The 22,954-nt window shown below is 40.7% G+C and overlaps 1 protein-coding gene across 1 annotated transcript in view; it reads right to left on the bottom strand.

Annotated features, from left to right (window-relative positions):
* The window catches only part of PRKD1 (protein kinase D1), a 228,790-nt gene that overhangs the window by 34,745 nt on the left and 171,091 nt on the right, over positions 1 to 22,954 (bottom strand). The window contains exons 5-9 of the mRNA XM_089671269.1: positions 19,909 to 20,194; positions 11,991 to 12,168; positions 9,036 to 9,159; positions 8,035 to 8,112; positions 3,583 to 3,859 (exon numbers count right to left, since the gene is read on the bottom strand). Coding sequence (XP_089527395.1) covers positions 3,583 to 3,859; positions 8,035 to 8,112; positions 9,036 to 9,159; positions 11,991 to 12,168; positions 19,909 to 20,194 — 943 coding nt within the window. The remainder of the gene's footprint in view (positions 1 to 3,582; positions 3,860 to 8,034; positions 8,113 to 9,035; positions 9,160 to 11,990; positions 12,169 to 19,908; positions 20,195 to 22,954) is intronic.

Raw genomic sequence — 22,954 nt, 5'->3', positions numbered from 1 at the left:
GTGATACACACACTAGAATTTGTATGTAAATATTTTCATTAATCTGGAAACAATATAATCAATTCCATGAACATACTATATGTACATAATATTTGAAGGATTAAAACATTGCAACTAAATATACAATTCATTGTTCTATCAGGATTACATATGCAGTAAATGTAATAACAGCGCACCAAGCATAAGGGATGCCATTATACTGGAAACCATATTAATTATACAAAATGATGGAAACTGTTTTTGTTATTCTTACTTAAACATAATTTTGATGTAGAAAATTGTAACACCACTGCTATTGCTCTACACACCGAATGTAATTCTTCTAAGAGGTACAGTGGATATAAAAAGTCTACACACCCTTGTTAAAATGTCAGGTTTCTGTGATGTAAAAAAAATAAAGATAAAGCATTTCAGAACTTTTTCCACCTTTAATGTGACCTATAAACTGTACAACTCAGTTGAATAACAAATTGAAATCTTTTAGGTGGCACCTTTTTTTCTTTATTCCAGCATTCTTTCCAATCTTTTTGGGTAGGAGTATCAGCATGGCACATCTTGACTTGGCAATATTTGCCCACTCTTCCTTGCAAAAACACTCCAAATCTGTCAGATTGCAAGGGCATGTCCTGTACATAGCCCTCCAGATCACCCCACAGATTTTCCATCAGATTCAGGTCTGGGCTCTGGCTGGGCCATTCCAAAACTTTAATCTTCTGGTGAAGCCATTCCTTTGTTGATTCGGATGTATGCTTTGGGTCGTTGTCATGCTGAAAGATGAAGTTCCTGTTCATGTTCAGCTTTCTAGCAATAGCCTGAAGGTTCTGTGCCAATACTGTCTGGTATTTGGAACTGTTCATATTTCCCTCTACCTTGTCTAAGGCCTCAGTTCCAGCTGAAGAAAAACAGCCCCAAAGCATGATGCTGCCACCACCGTGCTTCACTGTGGGTATGGTGTTCTTTTGGTGATGTGCAGTGTTGTTTTTGCGCCAAACATATATTTTGGAATTATGGCTAAAAAGTTCATCCTTGGTTTCATCAGACCAGGGGCGGACTAACCATTCGGGTACTCAGGCACTGCCCGAGGGCCCAGGGTCAGTAGGGGGCCCCATGAGATGCCCCTGGTACCTTTCATAGGCTTTTTTGGGTGTAATTTGAGTGTGGGCAAGGACACAGGGGCCCCATAATCCCCTATTGCCCGGGGGCCCCATAAGTTGTCAGTCCGCCCCTGCATCAGACCAGAACATATTTTCCCACATGCTTTTGGGAGACTTCAGATGTATTTTTGCAAAATGTAGATGGGCTTGGATGTTTCTCTTCGTAAGAAAAGGCTTCCGTCATTCCACTCTACCCCATAGTCCAGACATATGAAGAATATGGGAGATTGTTGTCACATGTACCACACAGCCAGTACTTGATAGATATTCCTGCAGCTCCTTTAATGTTGCTGTCGGCCTATTGGCAGCCTCCCAGACCAGTTTTCTTGTCTTTTCTTTAGTTTTGTTGGGACGTCCAGTTCTTGATAATGTCACTGTTGCGCCATATTTTCGCCACTTGATGAGGACTGTCTTCACTGTGTTCCATGGTATATCTAATGCCTTGGAAATTCTTTTGTACTCTTCTCCTGACTTGATACCTTTTAACAATGAGATCCCTCTAATGCTTTGGAAACTCACTGTGGACCACGGCTTTTGTTGTAGGATGCGACTAAGAAAATGTCAGGAAAGACCAACTAGAACAGCTGAACTTTATTTGGGGTTAATCAGAGGCACTGTAAATGATGGCAGGTGTGTACTGACTCCTATTTAACATAATTTTGAATGTGATTGCTTCATTCTGCAGTGTAACCAGCATGTACAACATTTGCTGCCTTCCTTCCTTAAATAAGGGCAATAATTGCCACCTGTTTTTCAAAGAATGAATGACCTCACTAATAGAACTCCACACTGCTATTATTTTGAACATGCCCCTTTCAATTAGTGATTCAATTACACAGAATCAGCAGCATGCATGTCATGACTGTTAGATTTCTATTACTCTACTACACCTGCTAGTAAATTATTTGCCATGTAGAAATATCATTTCTACCAAAAACAGTGATTGATCAGGTTAGTGATGCCTGACTGCTATTATTTTGAACACAACTGTGTGTGTGTGTGTGTGTGTGTGTGTGTGTGTATATATATATATATATATATATATATATATATATATATATATATATATATATATATACACACACACACATACTTAAATATGTGAAGCTTCCTTGTAAACCCATGTATATGTAATCCTGAGTCAACAAGTGTACACCTCTATTTTTTGTTGGAATAATTCACATATTATGTACATATATTCATGGAATTGCTATACTGTTTCCAGATGGCTTCAAGTATTGGCATATAAATTTCAGTGTGTGTGCCCATCCTAAGGAAAAGGAGCAGACGGTGAAATGCATAGACAAAATGGGTCTTCGTATTTGGTCTTGGAAATGTAACAGGTGCGATACACAACCTAGAATACATTTTGATGTAATCAACATTTTAAAAAATCTCTTTGAGATGGATTTTTTTTTACTTGCACCTGAATAAAATTGTGGAATTTTAATATACTGAGCCCTTCCAAAAATTAATAAAAAGAATGGCAGATCCTATATTTTTACATAGAGATGTTTGGACAGTATATGCATTGCGGCTGGTCGGCAAGTGGTTAAAAACCCATTGGATTTCACTATTCAGAATCAGCACTAACAAATATAAGCGACAGCAGTCCATCTAGTAAACTGGGGAAAGGTAAGGAGCCTCTATGGTGCATTATGTACTATTGTTGGTCTACACAAAACATTGTCTATAGATTCTAAGGACAGAGTTGTATAGGTCTTTAAAAAGATAATTGGCTGTGTGTGTCTGTCCTGGTTTAAAGTATACGTAAAGTTTTTTCTTTATTTTGGATACAGTAGGGAACACTTTTTTTGCAGTTTGCCACTGGTGAAACTTCCTGTTCTATCCTGCAGACAGGACAGGAAACGAAATGTCCTCTTGGGGGAGATTTCTCTTCTTTTCCAGTTCTATGATCACATAAGGAAAGCTAGAAGAAAGCTCTACAAAGGGAGGGAAAACCTCTCTAACAGCTGTCACCAGAACCAGACTCGCCAGTGGAAGATTTACCTTTACCTCCAATTCTGGTGACAAGCCAAAAGTATGCATTTCCAGTCTCAATGATAACGGTCACTGGACAAAAAGAACGGGTGAATTTCCCCAACAGGAACACAGACAGTAATTAAAAAATGAAAGGGAATCTGTTCTTCTGTTAGTAAATGGCTTAGCAAGAAGGAGTACTGACTGACTGCTATGAAGACCAAATATGGTCTCCCATACATAGGCTGGCATAAGGCAATAAATCTAATGCCAGAATACATGTAGGAAGGACAAACAAAATGCTTCCTTAATGCTTAAGAAGATAATATTAAAGGGTCAGGTTCAGTGCATAGGACTTATTTCTCTGCCTTAACATAACCCAACATTTCACACACAATAATTAATGATTTGCAATAGTTAATAATTTAAAGAGTAAAGAAGGACATACGGTGTTGGCTACTTCCTCCATTTGCTCCCTTAGGATTGACTGGCATCAGTGCATGCTGTATGGCGATTTCCCACATTCTAGCCACTTCCATTCCCACACCGCTGTTCACCACACTATTATTTCCTGTCTCAGGTGCTGTCTGTGCAGGAAGGCTTTCCCCCACATAATATACAATATTAGCAGTCGTAATTTCAAAGCAATGAGGATTTGCACCAGGGGGAAGCAAAGAAAGATTTTTAGCAGGCTCCAGGCAGAGTATCTCAGAAAGGGGGATTTCCTGTTGAACAAAAAGATAATTTTATGCAATTATATAAAATCCAATGAAGTCAATCAACAGTTGTAAATAAATAAATTAGAAAAAAACATTATAATCATGGTTAAATCCAGCAAGCGATCTAAAACCTCAGCAAAAAGACGGGTAGACTTCAGAAAGCCTTGACACATTGTGCACAACAGAATTTACGCAGCCTTATGAATGAGCACTACTGTGCGAAATGTGTCAAAAGCGTTCTGAAGCCTCCCTACTGTTTTTCTGCCAATGTTTTAAATAAGACGTTTGCAGGTTGTAGACCTGGCTGTAACGGGTTGTTATTTGTGTATATTGTCTGCAAGGTAATCACGGATTGGTATGTGTGTCCGAATGCTGTGGGCAGATGTGTCAGTTTCCCAATCTGCCATCAATTTTCTGGATTATTTAAAACTTTGTACCATGTCACAATAGAGTAAATGTGTAAATTTACCATACTGTATTCAGAAAATATTTTTACATTTCTAAGCAGAGCAGTAAAAAGGCAGACATGCAAAAGTGTAATACACAAAACTAAAATCCCATATATGAAAAAAATGTTTTAATATAGAGAAGAGAACTTATCAATTCTGCTGCTCAGAGGGTTTCAAACAGAGCACTGAGACCATTTTTCACAGATCACAGATTTGTTTGTGAAATCCACCCTGTGCCGTTCAATAGTAGAACTGTGATAATATGAAACTTGTCGCTTAGGTGTCTGCACTTTCAGAGAAAACGGTTACTAGTTTACTGGTACAACTATCTCAAATCATCTTAAAAGCGATTGTGTGGTTTGCTTACGGAGACATACCTTGGACTAGCTAACACTGTCTTCAAGGTATTCTAATATGGATATGGAGCAAGCCCCTCCCTGGAATCTTTCTGCTTTTATACATCCTAAAGCAGGTCACAGATGTTGAGATTTTTTTTCCAAGCAACCATGGGTTACAGGAAAGAAAGTCGCCCGATTTCCCATCAATTTACTTAGTGTTGATGGGAGAATCCCTCTTGCGGGAGGAGGGGGTCGGATGGGGAAGCGGGGAGCAGTCCCTGCCATGAGAACACAGTGATCATTGCTAGGCTATAGCCGCTGACAATCACATGCTAAAAATCTGACATGCTGGTTGTACCCAAGTTGACCAATGGATAAGGAAGTGTTTTGGCCAGGGGGGAAAAAAAAAAAAAAAAAACGCACTTCCCCATTGAAATCAATGGAAAACAAAGCACAAATGCTTCAAAAAAACACCCGCGTTGCATCTTTGGTGTGGTTTTTTTAATCACATGTCCTGTAAAAAGCGCAGTAAACGTGAATCAGTGTAAAAGTAGCCTAACTCTCATTCACTGCAGTCATTTGAAAGAACTTCTATGGAATTTAAAATTCTAAGGCAACACTATCTCTATTACGTACAAATATCTAGTCACTTAAGGTCTTTCTACCGTGATAGGAATTATGCTTTTAGATATGCTTTTTTTGGATACGTCGATAGGAAGTGGTAGTTAATCCCTATCTGACATATACTGCCCTCTGAATGACTTTCAGTGGAAAATACAACCTTAAAAAACTGGTGTGCTGATTTTCTGCATGAAAGCTTTGTTAAGAAACTATTGGAGTGATATAATAAAGTTCAGAAAATTAGTATAAAGAATTGGAGAGAAAGTCAATTTAACATCATACACAGAGCATATATCCCATTTATAACAAACCCATGTCCTTGAATGCAGGAGTATATCCTATATGTAATTTACATAGACCTACACTGGCACAATGATTTTAGCATTGTCCAAAAGTGTCGTCTTTTTAGGAGATGGTCTCTTGAGATATAGATCTGGTTACAGGTATGATCATTAATAAAGATCCTTTGATGTTACTGCTTAGCGGTTAGTGTTTCAGGCTGAGGTAACGGACACCATAAATAGCCAGATGTGTAATTTGCAGTAGATTCTTGTATGTTTATTAACATCTTGGAGAGTTATTAGGAGACACTGGAGTACTAGTGCCTCTCTTACAGTGGCAAAATGAATAAAAGATATGAACTACTGTATACAGAAAAATCTGTGAAACTACAGTAGTGGCTGCAGCTGTCAGTGCAGTATTTCTGTGAATCTCTCACAGTGTCTCCAGGCACCATTCGCCCCAGCATGAAAAAGTTGGAGGCATCTGCCTCCTGTCTCATCTCCTGTGTGGCCCACACTCTCTCCCCTCTCTATCCTTCCACCACCCCATTTTATCTGTGCCCATTCCCTTTAATCTTGTCTGCTGCACTCTATACACTATGTGTTGCATAATTCTTACTCCTGACCCCTGCACTGTATATATTATGTTATACGTTACAGAGTCCTGACCAAAGTGTGTAAGTCCAACCAGATTGCTGTTTTTAATTAAGTACTTCTTTAAGGTAGGCTCAGCCATACAAAGTGATATCTTTTCGTGTGCAGAAAAGTGTTTGAAACTGTTTATTTAAAGAAAAAAAATCCTTTGCCCTGAGGTTTATATGTGTCAGACTGTTATTTGCAGCACAGTAATTTGTATTTTGTGGGTACAAGGACTGTGGCATATACGTGCAGCACACACAGCAACTAAGTTCAGGTTTTGTTTAAAGTAGCACTCTGAAGTTTATAAAACTACATTCATGAATGTATTTTTAACTCAAAAACATATCTTCTATTGCTCTCAGCCTCCTCCAAATTCTTTTTTTTTTCTGTTATGTGCAATCTTCACTTTAGAGGGTGGCTCTATATTCTATCTCCATGGTCCCACTGTATGTTGAAAAATTGCCACCCTCCCTTGCTTATTTCCAAGATGGACTGTGTAGTGTTCATACAGCAGTGCACAAAACCACAACTAAAGTTGCTCCAAACAAACAGAAGTGAGAGGAAACGTAGACGTTCAGAAGCTCATGGTGGACATTACAAAAAGGCAGAAGAACACAGCAAGAAATGATTTCATGAAAAATACATTACAGGGCCATTATGTAATGGGTGTGAAAGGAATATTTTAGGGAGAAATTGTTTGGGGTCACTTTGATCAACCCTCAATTCGACTGTTAGGTGAAACCTGACCACTGAGCTGCAAGCACTGAAGAACTTGCTGTTCTACTCCATCCCAAAGCTCCCCAGTTGTTTTCAAAATCCTTATTTTCACATTTTCTCATGCTGTTCTGACTTTCTAACTGTAAAATCTGGCAGAATACTTGTGATGGTTATCATAAATGTTTACATATTGTTTAAAGAACATGTAATCCCAAAATTTTATATTCCTAATATGTGTATGTTGTACCTTGTACATGCATTGAAAAGCATCCTCTTTGTATTGCTTCCTTTGTGTAAAATATCTGCTGATCCTGCCAGTCCCCTGGTTTTCTATGTCAAAGTGACCACGGTAGACATGAGAGTACATCCATCCCAACATGGTCAGATTTATAGATGTACTGGGAGAAGAGCCCGCATGTTCTCCAATGCTCAGACTTGTGCTGTGTATTTTTTGCACCATTATGATGTGCCAAGTATTCTCATTCAACATTACCACCTGACCTCACAAATGGTCTTTTGACTGAACTGGCACACAGTCTCAAAGATATACTCCAAGTTCTTCTTGTGGAAACCCTTCTCAGAAGAGTGGAGGCTGTTATAAATAGAAAGGGCATGGGAGGGTCAGCTCCACATTATTACCCATGGTTCTGAAATATTATGTACAAGTTCATATAGGTGTGATAGTCAGGTGTGCGAAAACTTTTGGCCAAGTAGTCTCACACTGCATCCTTGTATCACCAAGGGAGCACCAGTGTCCAATGCTTTTAAATGAAAAAGGCCTGAATGGTGATCACTGCATATACATTATGTAGTGCCACAAACCTCTGCACTTATCTTTGAAAAAAAGCAATTAAAGGAAAAAGTCTTGAGGCCAGATTGTATGTTTCATTAAATAACCTCTTATTTCCCTGTGTGATTTCAGGTGCACCTGCTGTTCATGCAGACATAAATGGCTGCATAGCACTGCATGCTCATCTATGCACCTGTCATATGAAACATAGCGCAGATGGCAGTTGGACTATTCTCTAACTTTCAAAGACTGCTGATGTATGATAGGAAGTAATTTATAATTGCTTGACAATAAATCAAATCTTCCCCCCTACTCCACTGTATGTCGGTGCAAACTTTTCCATTACCTTGTAGTATTTGCTTCCAGTATCATTCTGAAATAGGGTTATACACTTGCTGTCCAGTCTCCAATAATGCCTCTTTCTCTGTCATAGTGGGGGAGACAGAAAAGATGAAAACTTTTTTGAATTAACGCATTTGTTATATCAGTTTGAGCATTTAAAAACTAAACATGGTTCAAACAATTTATTTTAGACAGACCAAAAAAGGGTTAGAAACTCAGGTTTGCATTGTCATCTGTGTTCCTACTAGGGAGATTTCCTCCAATTTCCTTCCAGGACAAGTTCTGTGGGGGGATCTCTCCAACAGGGAGGCAGACAAAAACAATTTTATTAGAGTGTGAGGCCCGAAATTCTGACCAGGGATGAGTTTATTTCAGGTACTTATATAGCGCCGTCAATTTACGCAGCACTTTACACATATATATATTGTACATTCACATCAGTCCCTAACCCTCAAGGGGCATACAATCTAAGATCCCTAACTCGCATTCATACATACACATGTACTAGGGCCAATTTAGACAGGAGCCAATTAACCTACCAGCATGTCTTTGGAGTGTGGGAGGAAACCCACGCAGGCACAGGGAGAAAATGCAAACTCCAGGCAGGTGGTGCCATGGTTGGGATTTGAACCAGAGACCCTAGTACTGCCAGGCGGACATGCAAGCCATTTAGCCACTGTGCTGACCTAGTTCTGGCATGTTCAAACACGACTCTGAACCTGCCAGAGCTATCCCCCCAAGAATTTGTCAAAGTGGACAGCCTATCATAGCATCCAAGGGGCATGTGTGCAGCTGTGGGGTGGGGAATGCCTCTGCCACCTATGATAGGCTGTCCACTTTTGACAACTTCCTGGCAGGATAGCTCAGGCTGGTTCGGACTTGGAAAATGTCAGAGAAAAAACAACAACCTACTGAAATATTAACCCCTCCCCACTCCAACACTTAAAAAAACAATGGCTGGAGCTAGCTTTTCAGTGATAAAATAAAGAATACATCAATTCCTACCAAGGTATCTTTACTGGTGTAATGCACCATCCAGCCTTCATTCATAACACTGCTGCTTTTCCGCTTAGTGTGTTTGACAGACTGAACCACTCTCATCAAAGGAATGTTATTACTGGCTGAAGGGCTATAAGAAAAAGAAAAGAAAATAGTGAAATCAATATGTATTGCATGATTTATCTTTGTGAGCTCAGCCAGCAGTAGTACTCTCATTGCTGTGCAAGGCTTAATTTCACTCGCCACGTCATTATAGCAAAGATTATGGACATATCATAGTTTTAAAGTAGAAGGCCAGTCAAATACTACGTAAACATAAACCCAGTCCCACCCCCATACTAAGCCCTATACGAACTACCCTGTAGACGAAAGATGTCTATACTTGCACCTTTTCCCTGGGCACTCCAGTTCAGTCACATGATCACCCCCAGTGGCTGGCTTCAGCAAAGAGGACAGATTGCCAACAACAGCTGCAATGCCTATGCATGACGTCTCCCATATGCTTAGTGTAGGGCATCTGTTGTTGGCTGTCCCTCCTGTACCCTGAAGTCGCCGCTGGGGAGCAATCACATGATCAGACCAGAGCACGCCCAAGGAATAGGTAAGTAACGATATCTTTTTTTCTACAGAATAGTTAGTATAGGACTTTGAATGGAGGTGGGAGTAGGTTAAAGTTTAGATAGTATTTGACCAAACGTCTACTTTACCTTCCTACATAAAAAAGTAGAAGCGCTGACCACAGTAAACATTATTTTAGGAACCCAACATGGGGAAAATAACATCAAAAATCAGACTGATTGCCATCAGTAAACCTACACATTTTCAGCTCCCTAGGTAGCTCTAGAACACCAGTAAGAACCTGATTGCCTTGACAGTATACAGACGATCAAGCTGCAGGTTTGGATGCTGGCAAATGGTGACAAACACCACTGAATTGAAGAGAAGGTCAGGTTATGGTGCCACTTTCAATATTTGTCTTTTAACCCATTAATCCACAGTTAAGCTGGAACACTAGTTAGAATTACATTTTCTCCCACTGCACAGTAGACTGCTCCACTAGCTTGTATAGCTTCAGGAAATTTGCATGGAGGCAGCAATATTCTCCACATGGGACAAATGTATGGCACTACAGTAACTAAACTTGCGGCCTGACCAGGTAAACATGTCCCCAAATGGGTGTTCAACACCAAGTTTGGCTAATATTTTATTATCATGATCATTACATTTCAGAATCATTAGTATACATTCATTTGTTATACTATTCGCCTTCTCTGAGGCAATATAGCCTACAACCACTTACTGATTTATCCTGTCCCAGATATAACACCCTATTCTTTCTGATTAAACACTGTCTGGTCTGGACTTTATAAGATGCACTCTGTCCTTTTTTAGTAAGAAATGTCTCTTAATCTTAAAATTTTACTAAACCCAGGACCCTTCATTCACTATATCTGGTCTCCCAAAGTACACAGAACAAGGTAATGCAATTATTTTAGTAAATATAAACTGATAAACACCTTTTCTCATCAGCAGTTAGAGCAGTCTTGCGACTTCTATCAGTGTTCAGCAGAGCACTGGTTAAAGCTTGTAGGAGTTTTCATTCTCCTTTGATTGTCCTATGAGGCCCAATAACCTCTGACTCTCTGTCTGGACAGTGCTGATTGGCCTTGTGCTAATCGCATGCATTCTCTCAAGAAAAAAAAAACTCTCTAGCAATATACACCAAACTGAGAACTGGAAAAAAAGGCGCTGTGGAAAATGCTCTCAGACAAGCACCTTAGTGGAGGTGCATCTTTATTGGGTGAGATAAAGTAGCAAGTATAATAAAATTAACCAGCCTGAAGTGGACAGTGTGATTCCAATGGACGGCCCGTCCGCTCTGAGGGGAGCTGAGATCAAAGAATGCTCCTGTCGACTTCAAATCACGTGGTGTCAGCGTACCAGCGTCCTGGGTGGTGTCACCATGGCAAACGAAGGCAGTGTCCGGCGTTGGCTTCAGCTGGGAGCATATGTGGGGTTACCAAGACGACATGTTTCGCGCAGTTGCGCTTTGTCAAGGACTTGACAAAGCGCAACTGCGCGAAACATGTCGTCTTGGTAACCCCACATATGCTCCCAGCTGAAGCCAACGCCGGACACTGCCTTCGTTTGCCATGGTGACACCACCCAGGACGCTGGTACGCTGACACCACGTGATTTGAAGTCGACAGGAGCATTCTTTGATCTCAGCTCCCCTCAGAGCGGACGGGCCGTCCATTGGAATCACACTGTCCACTTCAGGCTGGTTAATTTTATTATACTTGCTACTTTATCTCACCCAATAAAGATGCACCTCCACTAAGGTGCTTGTCTGAGAGCATTTTCCACAGCGCCTTTTTTTCCAGTTCTCTTTATCATGCATATGATTAACAAGGCAGCAGTGGTGAGCTCATGATTAACTGTTCACATGTTTCCACCTGGAGTGGCCTCTCTGCGCTCATTTGTTTGAGTTTTCCATACACCAAACTGATCATGTGCAGTTTGCCCCCAAGGCTCTGTTCTATCGGCAGATAGACTGGGGACAGTAGAAGGGGAGGATCAGAGAAGACCAGATTAAACAGCCTTTTTACACAATGCAGAGGATTACCCTTTAGGTTCCACAGTGAGTATTGAGTATAACAAGCATAATTTACTGCATGCACAGACTGATTTTACTTTTGTGGGTTTAATAACACTAACACCATATGTACTGCTCTAAACAAACATCAGTGGTTCAGGTGAGCCAAGTATTACCAGAAAAACATATCTTTCCATAGCTAATTTCCACAAGTAATGACCTTTGAGGATCTCTAAAACAGAACCAATTCAGACTTACACTTTACTGAGCAATAGTTAGGTCTGACCAAAGTTTTGGTTTGATCTATTTGTACTATTCAGTGTCTTAGATTTTGTTATTGACACCACCACTTAGCTGTTGCTCACCTGATCATACGGTCTGATGCGTCTTGATCTTGGTCGGGGTCCTGCATGTCTCCGTTCTCACTCTGGCATCCACTGCCACTGTCTGGTGTTAGAGGCTCATCAATGTCGTCCATTGGGTAACTCTCAATGTCACTTAACTCCTCCATTAAAACATCACCTGCTCCAGGGCTCAGCAAGTCTTGATAAGCAGGAACATACAAATTGTAAATAAATCTTACTATATTTTACATTTAAAGTGCAACTATAATTTAGGAAGGACATCACCCTATACTAGCACTTCTGGCTCAAAAGGAACGCTTTATCACAACAAATGTGTACAAGATCAGCTTGATGTGAATTTTCTTAGTATGTGCTAAAGTTATATTAAACCCTCACTTTCAGCAGCTGGTTTTATCACTTACTAAATAAGAATCTTCTTTAGCTTTTCATTCTTGCCTATGCTTCTGTATGGGCTGGTGCCATGGCCAATGCTCCAAGCTTCCTATTGTAGCTTATCTCCTTTCTATTGCGTTGTCCTAAGGAGCCACCCTTGCATGCATGGACTAGATTTTTGGTTCCCTATATTGTGAACATCAATAAAATCACATAGCCCCATAAGCCTTGATGACAAGGCACTCTCCTGCTTGTCCCTCTTCCCGAAGCTAACAGACTGGCTCTAGATTGAACTGCTTGCTGTTAACTCTTAACAGTTTAGGGAAGCAGCAATGAGAAAGCAGGCGCTAGCAGCATTAAAAGTTGTAATCTACAAGTGCTGAAGTCAGAATCTTAACAACTATTCTACTTGGGAATGTTCATTTTATTGTGCCTAATATGTTAACCTAATCAAAGCTAAGAGTTTAATACTACTTTAGGTAGGAAAAACTTTGTTTCTAAGCATCTTTTTTAATTATGAGAGATAAAGGGACCATCATATTCAATTATCACACTGCAGGTTTCGCTTTTGTTTTGCAGTGCCAGACAATGGTTGTACTTTACTGTTTCTTTTCATAGTGTAAAACTATGAGTCACCTGATCTACTGAAACAATGCACTCCCTAGGATTCTGATGAAGGGGCAAAGTCCCAAAACATGTTAATGGAGGTGCTTCAGGTGGTAGAACACAATTTTGGTCCCTTTTCCATTTAATTATAAGGGATGATTTGTAGTTCCTCCCCCAAGGTATATCCAGTGTTGTCTCCACAAACTTCATTTGTGCTCCTACCCTCTTCTCATGCCAGCTGCCCAGCAAGACAAGGCATAACAGTTGCTGGGAGCTGGTACTCTACATGGCTTCTCCTGGTGTTTTACCATGAATCAATGTATGTTTTTAAGCACAACTTTTATAATGTAAAGAAATGTTATCTTCACTATCCAGTGCTCTCTATTTTGCTTATCCTCTATGTCACCAATATCTTATCTCAGAACCAGATAGCAAGTGAATAGCAGTGTTGAATCTATGAGACTTTCCTCCAACAGCTAATTCACAATTCTGTATATTTAAGGCTCAGTTCACACTGATGTGATGCTGGAAATGCACAAGAAGTGCTGCAATTCCCACATCACACCGCATAGCAATCGCACTGTGTTCATGCAATCTGCTGGGGGTGTCAAAAGCTAAGGACACCCCAAAAACAGGTCACAGAACGCAGTGTGTTGGCCTGATTCGGATCGCATGGGTATGAACACTCATTTGATCCATTTCCAGTGTGGAAAAAAAAACATGCCTGCATCTATAAAGCGGATGCTATGCGATCTGAGCCATACTAAATTATTGGCTCAAATCGCACTGCACAGAATCGCATGTGATTTGCACAGGAATGCAGTGCTATTCACATGAGATATGACAGTGTTATCCGGGGCTAAAGGATAAGTTCACCTCTCGTAGCATGTCCTACCCATATTCAGGTTGTGTCATGCAACATGTTACAGATTCAGAAGCCCTCAAATCCCCCCCCCCCCCCTTCGATCGCCCATTTTGACAGTGAGCAGGGGATCTTCTCCCCTCACAAATCTTTAAAAAATGTCCCCATGATGGGCTACAGCTGCCTGGCTGCGTAATTCTTTCACAGAGTTCTGTGAGTAGGAGAACCACCGACATCCTTAGTGGCTGTCGGCTTGTAGTTCTCAATGTAATGTAGTACCAGGGTGCTGTTGAGCGCTCTAGGTAGTTCATTGAGTCTTCCTGTCAGTGTCAAACTACCTGTCTGTACGAGGAGACAGCTTACACAGTCTGTCTGCAAAAGCCCTGCTCAGCACCAGCAGTCTGCTGATCATGGGTGCAATGCTTCACAGGCTCGTGGGGAGTAGGGGTGTAGTTGGTTTTTTGCAGAGATGGGAGAGGCTTAGATTATTTATAAAAAGAGAATTTTTCAATCTCTAATCACTGATTATTTTATGGACCCTGAGAACAATCGCTTGGCGTTTGCTACTCAATTTGATCTGAGGTATTCTCGGACTGGTGGCTTCCTCCTTAGTACGCAGAAAATCTCCTTTAGTGTATCCAAGTACTACTGATCTTCATGTACATCAGGTGCTGCTATTGAACAGAGTGCTATCATCGACTGGTAATTTGCTTCCTCTTTTTTCATTTATTGCTTTATATAATTTTATGTACACTGTTATGCTTTATCTGTATTTTCATTGTTAATTGGGTGTATATTTTTGAATCCACTGTAGGCATTGTTGCTCAGTTTTTCCACTTTCCCTGAAGAAGTCGGTCACATTCCACGAAACGAGTCGTATCTTTTGATTGATTACCCAGTTTTGGATTCAATTTTATGGAAAAGAATTTTTGGTTTCTAGTGGAATTGCCACCCTTCTCAAATTACACCCAATGGTCTATTATTTGGGTATTCTATATGAATTTAGATATTTCCACTAATTACCAACAGTTTTCATATCTTTCAGGTCTGTAATTGTTTTACCAGTTTGATGATGGTCAATTCTTTTGATGGTATCAATGGGGTTTTAGGACTCTTGCCCGTGACGTTCTTACGCCCCGAGCCAGAGTCTTTGCCCACTATTATTTTTTTATATTTTTATTGACTAATTATGTATGTGCCTACATTGGCGTTTGTCTTGCTTACCACTCTGTGTGGTTTTTTTTATAATGTCATAATAAAATATGCTCTATTTTATCCAATATTGTTTATGATTATGCATCTCCATACCCATAATGGTATGGTACCTTAAAAGCCCCATTATTTTCTCCTACTAGGGTTTTTTTCATTGTTCCAGTAGGGATATGGTACCTGTAAACCTTCAGACAAAGACAGGTGAGACCTAGTATCTCTCCAATCTAAACAAAATAACTGTACACTTTTTTAACCTTCAAAAAGACATGCATTTATTTATTTATTTTTTAAAGGTGAACGTATCCTTTAATGCAATAAGAAAAAAAAATTATGTGAAAATGAAAAATTACTAGACGGTAAGCACTGCATAAGCCTAAAAAAGTACTCACTGAAAATACCATACTTTCCCTGTGAATATATAGAAAACAAAGATTCCAAACTAGCTACTGTAGTAGGCAGTGTAAAAAAAAAGCTGCTTTAACCTCTCCCCAGGTTTTCTAAGTAACCAAACGCTGAGGCACTAGTTACATTAACTCAGCCCACAGAAAGATTAGCATTTAGGTAAGATTGACAGAATGGCCATCTCCTGAACCCTTCTGCAACGGATCACATAGTGAGCACAAGAGGAAGATTGAACGGTTTCTTTAGGGCAGGTATATGTCTGCATGTCTTCTGTATATAATCGGTATGTCAGGAGGTGCAAACTAGGTTAAAAATCATCAGTACAGTGTAGGTCCACTTTAGTCCCAAACAGTAAACAGAAGTATTAATAAACAAGGACCCCAAGAGCCCAAACAATAAACATCTCTTGTTTGGCCTGTCAAATATACCATTGAATGTGTTTTGCTATATCTCTTTGAAGTGTCAAAAATACCTTTGGATCCTGACAAAAAATTTGTAAGCCTAATACACTCTGAGGGTGACAAAGCTGCTTCTCCATAGATACAGTACAGTGAGTATGCCTTGCCTCTCTAAACCTGGCCATAGTTTGATCAAAATTCAGCCAGCTCAGGAGGACCAGCTGAAATTCGATCTAGAGCATGAGCTCAGACTGGAGCATGCAGACAATGGGCTGCAGTGCTGATCAGTGTATTCTGGTGGCGGAGAAGTCCTGCTGGTAGAATACAGTAGCGAAGTGGGGAGGATTCCTTCACCCACCTCAATGTGTGGATGGGAGAATCTGTTCAGTTTTTGATCAGCTGGCTGACTGATTAAAAATAACCGAATCAACTATGGCCAGCCCAAGAAAGTGTGTTTTACTTGCAGAATCACCAGGTTAAAATAAAGCTAAAAAACGCGTGTGTGTGTGTGTGTGTATATATATATATATATCACACACAAATGCAGACACAAAATCTAAGAACTGGTAGACTGCAATATATTGTATAGTATATTTGTTCTTGGATTTAGGTACACTTAAAATATCTAGTATATATAACTTTATACAGGAAGATAATTACCACACATGTTAAAGACACCCTTAAATAAAGATCTTATATACCTAATATAGTTTTGCAGTATAACTTTTATGCTGAATTAAGAAGGGTTAATAAACCCAGAAGTGGGTTTTAGTGAAAAGAGCCTTGTGGACTGAGGAAGTCCCTAGTTTCTTATACGTCTTGACACTTGAACAGAGATAGACAATCATTCTGGATTCCGCTCTAATCTACCTGGAGGTTTTTGTACCATTTATACATGTACCGGGCTCTACCATAGAGGATAATGCCCACACACATGGAACAGGCATTACCTCTGATGGCAGCACAATGATGAATATCAGTGCACAGGCCACAGACTACATTTGAGCCAAAGTCTATGAACACAGTCTAGCTTTGGGCAGACCAGGTAGAAAGGATGCTTCTGAGGAACATCTATATTAAGTCTTTGATAAGAAGGGCAGGCAATACAGGATGCATTGAAAGTGTGGTTATACTTTGTTTATTGCAAAAATCTATGAGCACCTACAGATCCAAACAATCACATAAAAGGATTACTACACATGGTTAAAAGCTAGCTGGATGAGCTGGAAATTGTCTATGGTTTGTTACTGTGCCACTTTGGTAGGACTGGTGCTCAACATCAGATTTTTCTTTTATCTGTAAAATCTTTTTGCTGTACTATACAGAACACAGACTGGTATTCAGAAACATAAGGTTATTTTACCATATTCAGGAGATTTAGACACAGTCAACCAAAGCTCTAAAACCTCCCACTCTCTGCATGCCTCAGTTTTGTTAGCAAACAAGGGGTAGGACCTGTGTCCTGTAATGTACTCAAAAGGAAAGGATTTTACATGTCAGGCAAAATTCACATTTTCCCAATCATACATTACAGGACACAGGAGGATATTCATAGATATAGGGATTTCCCCAAGCAATACAACTGGGGGGTGGGGGGCGCTACACATCAAACAAAACATCAACAGAACCATGTAACAACAGGTTACATGAGGAACTCAGTATAGCTTACAGAGCTGCTGAAGAACCTTACGACAGAAGCTGGAATCAAAAGGATGCCTGAACATCCACCTGGAAAAAACGAACATAGGAACAGATGACCAGGTAGCAGCCTTGCATATGTGAGAGACAGATGCCTGATGCTGAAAGGCCCAAGAAGCACTAACAGATCTAGTAGCATATGCTTTGACAGGGAAAGTTGGCACCTTGCCTTAAGCCTCTACACTTAAATATGTCAAATCCACCTGGACATAATGGAATGAGATGAAGCTCACCCCCTGCAGTGGCCTTCAGCAATGGCAAAAAGAGTGTCATTTGTTAAAAAGAAACTGGAACTAAGAGGTAGACTCAGACAGCGCTCACATTTAGACAATGGAGGAAGATCTCTCTGGGATGGCTGGGAGCAGGACAATGTAATGGCTGAGGTGGAAGGGAGAAACCAGTTTGGGGAGGCTTCAGAATGCTGACTAGGAAATCCTCTTACAACCCAATCACTTGCACTAAGTGGAGTTCAAGACACCCTTCCCCCCAGCCCAACAGGCTGGTATCGGCTGGTATGAGGCAGAATAGATCTTCTTGGTTCCAGAGCTAGATTTTCGGTTTGGAGCTTGTCTGGTTTCCAGCACAGATTTCTGGAGGTTCAGGATCCACCTATAACACCGCAGAGTCTGAATTGTTTGACATGAACAGTCAAGCCTGAGCCAACTGTTCCCTTGGGAGAATGTTGTCCAGATATCGCATAATGAGAATGTCACGAGCACAAAGCAGGGCAAATATAGGTTTCACTCTTGAATAAAACTCAAGGTGCAGTGGACTTTCCAAAGTAAGGGTTAACAAACTGGTAGTGTCACATGCCTACCTCAGAATGCATTGGTGCGCTGGGAAGATGGAGACAAGCCAGTGGGCACCCTTGACATCTATAGAAGCCAGAAAATCCTCCTGCTGTAAGGGGGGGGGGGGGGAATGACTGACTTGGAGGATTTCATGCAAAACTTCTGAATCTGACAAAAGGCATTGACAACTTTCAAATCTAAAATGGGGTGAATGTCGTTGTTGGGCTTTGGAACTGTAAATAGGCTTAAGAAAAACCCTTAAACCTTTCCTCTTCTGGGACCAGAACCTCTATCTCTCAAGAGAGGAGCTGCACCAGAGCAGGATGGTTCTGCCAGTCTTTGCGGGGACACTGGCAGACTGAGCAACAGGAAGAAGGTAGGAAAAGAGCAGAAAACTCTCTTAGCCCCTGGTGACCACACTCTGGACCCAAACCTCCAGAATGTCCAGGTGGTGGCAAAGGTTATTGGGCATCACCCTACATGACACAAGTGGGGGACATGCCTTCACTGCAAGGCAGAATTGACTATAGGCATTGTCTTGGATTCTGTCTCCTGTGGGGAACAAAAGGAACTCTTTAGTTACAGAGGCAGATAATTTTTCAGAATGAGATTTAAGCCTATTTTGCTGAGACAAATAAGGCCTTGTCACTGAAAGCACCTTGGAGCTGACGTCCGGATGATCCCAGAGTAGGTGAAGCCTGCAGAGCGGCCATGAAGAAATCTTGCTAGATAATCTTAATAGACATCCATCTCCTAACGATACTAACAGAAAACTGAGGCATGGTGGAGGAATGGGTTATGCTGGGCTGTTTTTGCCAGGGCCCAAATCTCCTGCAAGTGGCAGACCAATTCTACTTCTCTGAACACCATTATGTGTCCTGTGATGTACAGTAAAGAAAAAAATAATTTCAACAATGGGCCAGCCTTGAAATGGTCAAAGCAACCCACTACAGGTTTAGGAGAACTTATCGATTGGATAAGGCAAAACCACTAAGCAAAATTGTAGAGCTCAGATTCTGGCTAGTGAAAAGCCACTAATGGTGACATCTCCTCATCTACAGTTTTCACTAGAGGGGGACAGATGCATATGTGCTATAAGATAGGCAGGAATCTTCACTAATACCATCTAGTTATTTCACTGAAACTATTGTCTGTGATGGGCAGCCTGGTACTGAGTACAGGGTAAAATGTTGGTCACTAACATTAACAGGTAATGTACATACACTGCCTATGGAAAGAAATCGCAATACATATTGCAGAACATAAAGTGGGCTATGGTGATCACACTTTTCACAAATATCACATTTATTCTGTAAGGCTTCATGCACACTTCTCTCCTAGCAAGTAATATTTTTTTTTTCTGCCTCTAAAAACGTCCCGTCTTTAAACGCCTGTAAATATTAATGTGTGCATTTACACATAGGCGAACATGGATGTAGTTTTAGAGGCACAAAAAGGAAAAAAAAGACATCAAACACTTGTAAAACAGGCATTTTTGAGCTCAAGCGTGCATGAAGCCTAAAGTCTATGCTGAAACCGCATGTATTTATATGTAACAAAAACTGAGAAAACCATACCTCCATTTATTGCAACTTCCCCAAGGCAGTTGGGAGGCACTTTAGTTGCACACCGTTTGTGACAGTTGAATTTGCAGTCTTTGCATTGCAGTCCTTGCCGGAAAAGACCCTTTAACAATTTCTTGCAATACTGACATACTGTTGGTCGAGTGTACGAGTGGATAACAAAGGTGTGAGGCACTTTGACCTTGGTAAGGAGGATCTTGTCCAACTGTATGGGGCGACCAGGGTAGGGCTGGTTACTGGGCCTCTTCTCCCGCATGAAAGGCTCTGATGGTGATTTTTGCTGTGCACAGAATTGGGTTGGTTACACTTCCTTAATTTTGACATTCTTACAGGTCAAAAAGCACACAAAAAATTCAACATACATCATGTATACAAAACATAATAGTGAATAGTGTAAAAGCATATTTTCAATATGTTTACTAGCTCCACCTGGTTCCAACTCTGTCTGGTTAAAGTTCATTATCTGTAAAACTTCGAAGTCCTTTTCTCTATGTACCTTTGACATTGGTATTTTATAAAAATAACAAATTGCATATTTTAGTGCAAGCAAAACTCTGCAAAGAAACCAGAAAGTGCCACTAGTACGGAAAAAAAAAAGTCATCTGCTGTGGGCGCTCGCATATAGGAACACATTGTGAGTTGTAGCAGTGTAATTCTTCTATGACACTAAGACATCTATAAGAGGAGATGACAGGCACATTTCAAACAGAAATGGGAACTTTTCTGTAAGTGATAAAACAGATTTAAGCACTGCTTGCCATAATACAAAAGAAAATGAGTGTGATCATTTAAGGGTACAAGGGAAAATCTTTAACATTTATATAGGACCAACCCTTTTTTCTCACAGTTTCTGGAATTATTCCAAAACTGTTTGAGTGCCTGAACTGTGGACCACTAAAAAAAACCGACTCCAGTCTTGGAGATCTCAAAAATGACAGACAACTCAGATTCTTTGATCAGAGCTTTGAGGATTATGGATTATCTCAATTCAAAAGGCAAGTTTTCTACAGCTGGTAAGTGCCCTGTTATCATCAAGAGGCCACCTATGAGTAGAGAATTTCCTAAGTTGATTTTTGAGCTAACAAACTATACAAGACGGCTTTTATATTTTTCCATTACTGAACTGACCCCAAGTTGAAAAACAAAATTGGATTTTTGGCTTTAACAGCAAAATCTGTTTCTTAAAGTACAGCACAGGACACAGGATCTTAAGTCTTTTTGCAGGGCTACATGCAGCCACCATCAGATGACTGGGACACAAATAAAAAAAAAAAAAAAAAAAAAAAAGATGACTGCAGGAACATGTCCTATATGACCATCCCCACTCCCAGCTAGCCTGTTTTGTAGCAAACCATAGCGAGACCATGAAGAACACAGTAGAGAGGATGGAGTTGTAGTATACTCCAAGAAATTGATTTTACTGGTAATTTTTTTTTAACCCAATTTCAGGTCAATTCAGTAATGGAGACTTCTGTACTGTATGGCTAAGAAAAGAGTTTTAGAAAATAGAAAAGGACACCGGATCTTTAGTCTTTATCCATAGGTTCTCCAAAAGCAGTCCAATAGAAGGGTAGGCAGCACCGCAAATGCACGCAAACAAGTCAACATAACAAACTGGACCAGAAAGCCCAACAAAAATTATACAGCAGCTTCCAACACCCTATTCCGAAAACTGGGACCGTAGAAGGCTTGCAAATCCACCTGGTAATACTTGAAGAACTGCAGTCGTTCATAAAAAAATTAAACGTCAGCAGCTACAAAAACAATTGTAGCTGCTGACTTTTAGACCAGGTTTACATATGCGCAGAGCCTGTTCAGTGCAATTTGTAAAAAGAATCCGACGCAATTTTGTTCAGTTGCGATTCAGGTGCAAATGTTTAAAGTGTATGACAGTGGAATAGCCCCAGAACCATACTTAAAATCAAACCTGTCTCTCTTTAAAATTGCTCTGCGGCCGGCTTACACAAGCCATGCGAAACAGATGCAGTTCAAACTGCATTTAATTCTCATATATCGGATCCAGCGCTGCAAGTCACCTGGTCCAGTTCTTCGGGTTCCTGGTGCCGCCATCTTTCTGTGGGGAAAAGAGATTCCACCATATCAGGAAGAATCTGGCCCAACAGGTTAGACACATGGGGCGGTCCAAGACTGTTTGTCCCATGCTACCAGAGTGTTGAGTTTCAACAGTGTGGAATGAAACTGGGCATGCAGCACTGCTTCAAAGTAGGCTTCATCAGGCCCTCAGCCCTCATGCAGGCCTAACTTGAGAGCTGACCCTGGTACTGAAGGAGCTGGGCACATGCGCCAAGGTACAGAAGCTTATCCAGGGATAGAAAGATCCTGGACAGAGCCATATCCAGCGTCAGGTCCAGGTACTTCATTTGATGAGTCGGTTGCAGCAACAAATTCTGAAGGTTGAGAATCCAACCCAATCTCTTTGTTGGACATTGAGAGGACTGCAAGATCATGGTAATTATAAACATTTATCAAACATCATATAGTTGGTCAGGAAGTATATTGCATAAAACGTAGCTTTTCTATCTAGCCTGATAACTGATTGGTACTCATGTAATCTAATCTAATAGTCAGTTAAGAGTAAATGGGATCGTACCAATATGGTCAATAGGAAATTTTAGGGCTATTTGGGCGTTGGCAGAATCTCATTCCCAGATGGGGAAGGGCGAAACTGAATGGGCTTCTGAACAGTAAAGTGGTATGTTATGAAACTTCTGCTATGGCCAATAGGATCCTCCTAATTGTGAGATCTGTTCCGGGGATCAGATGCTGTCAGTTCTTAAGACAAGAAAGAGAAAGGAAAACAAAGAAGGAGAGAAGGAAAAACTGGGGAACAGGGAAAAAGAGAAGAGAAAAAAAAAGGGGGGGGGGGCGCGTTCGAAGGGCGCGTTCGAAGGTCCTCCGATAGTGGACTTCTTTTTCCTCTGCCATCCCCTGCCCAAGTGACTAAGGTTGGCGTGAAGCTTTCCAATGACCATGAGCACCCAGGAGAGGAATTTATTTTAAGCCCGCCAGAACAAATTGA

The sequence above is a fragment of the Staurois parvus genome, unplaced genomic scaffold (genome assembly GCF_062004578.1).
Source record: "Staurois parvus isolate SC_StPar_1 unplaced genomic scaffold, SC_StPar_1.0 ptg000104l, whole genome shotgun sequence".
NCBI classification, from domain to species: Eukaryota; Metazoa; Chordata; class Amphibia; order Anura; family Ranidae; genus Staurois; species Staurois parvus.
The sequence above is the reverse complement of the archived record's forward strand: the minus strand, read 5'-3'. Positions and strand labels throughout refer to the sequence as shown.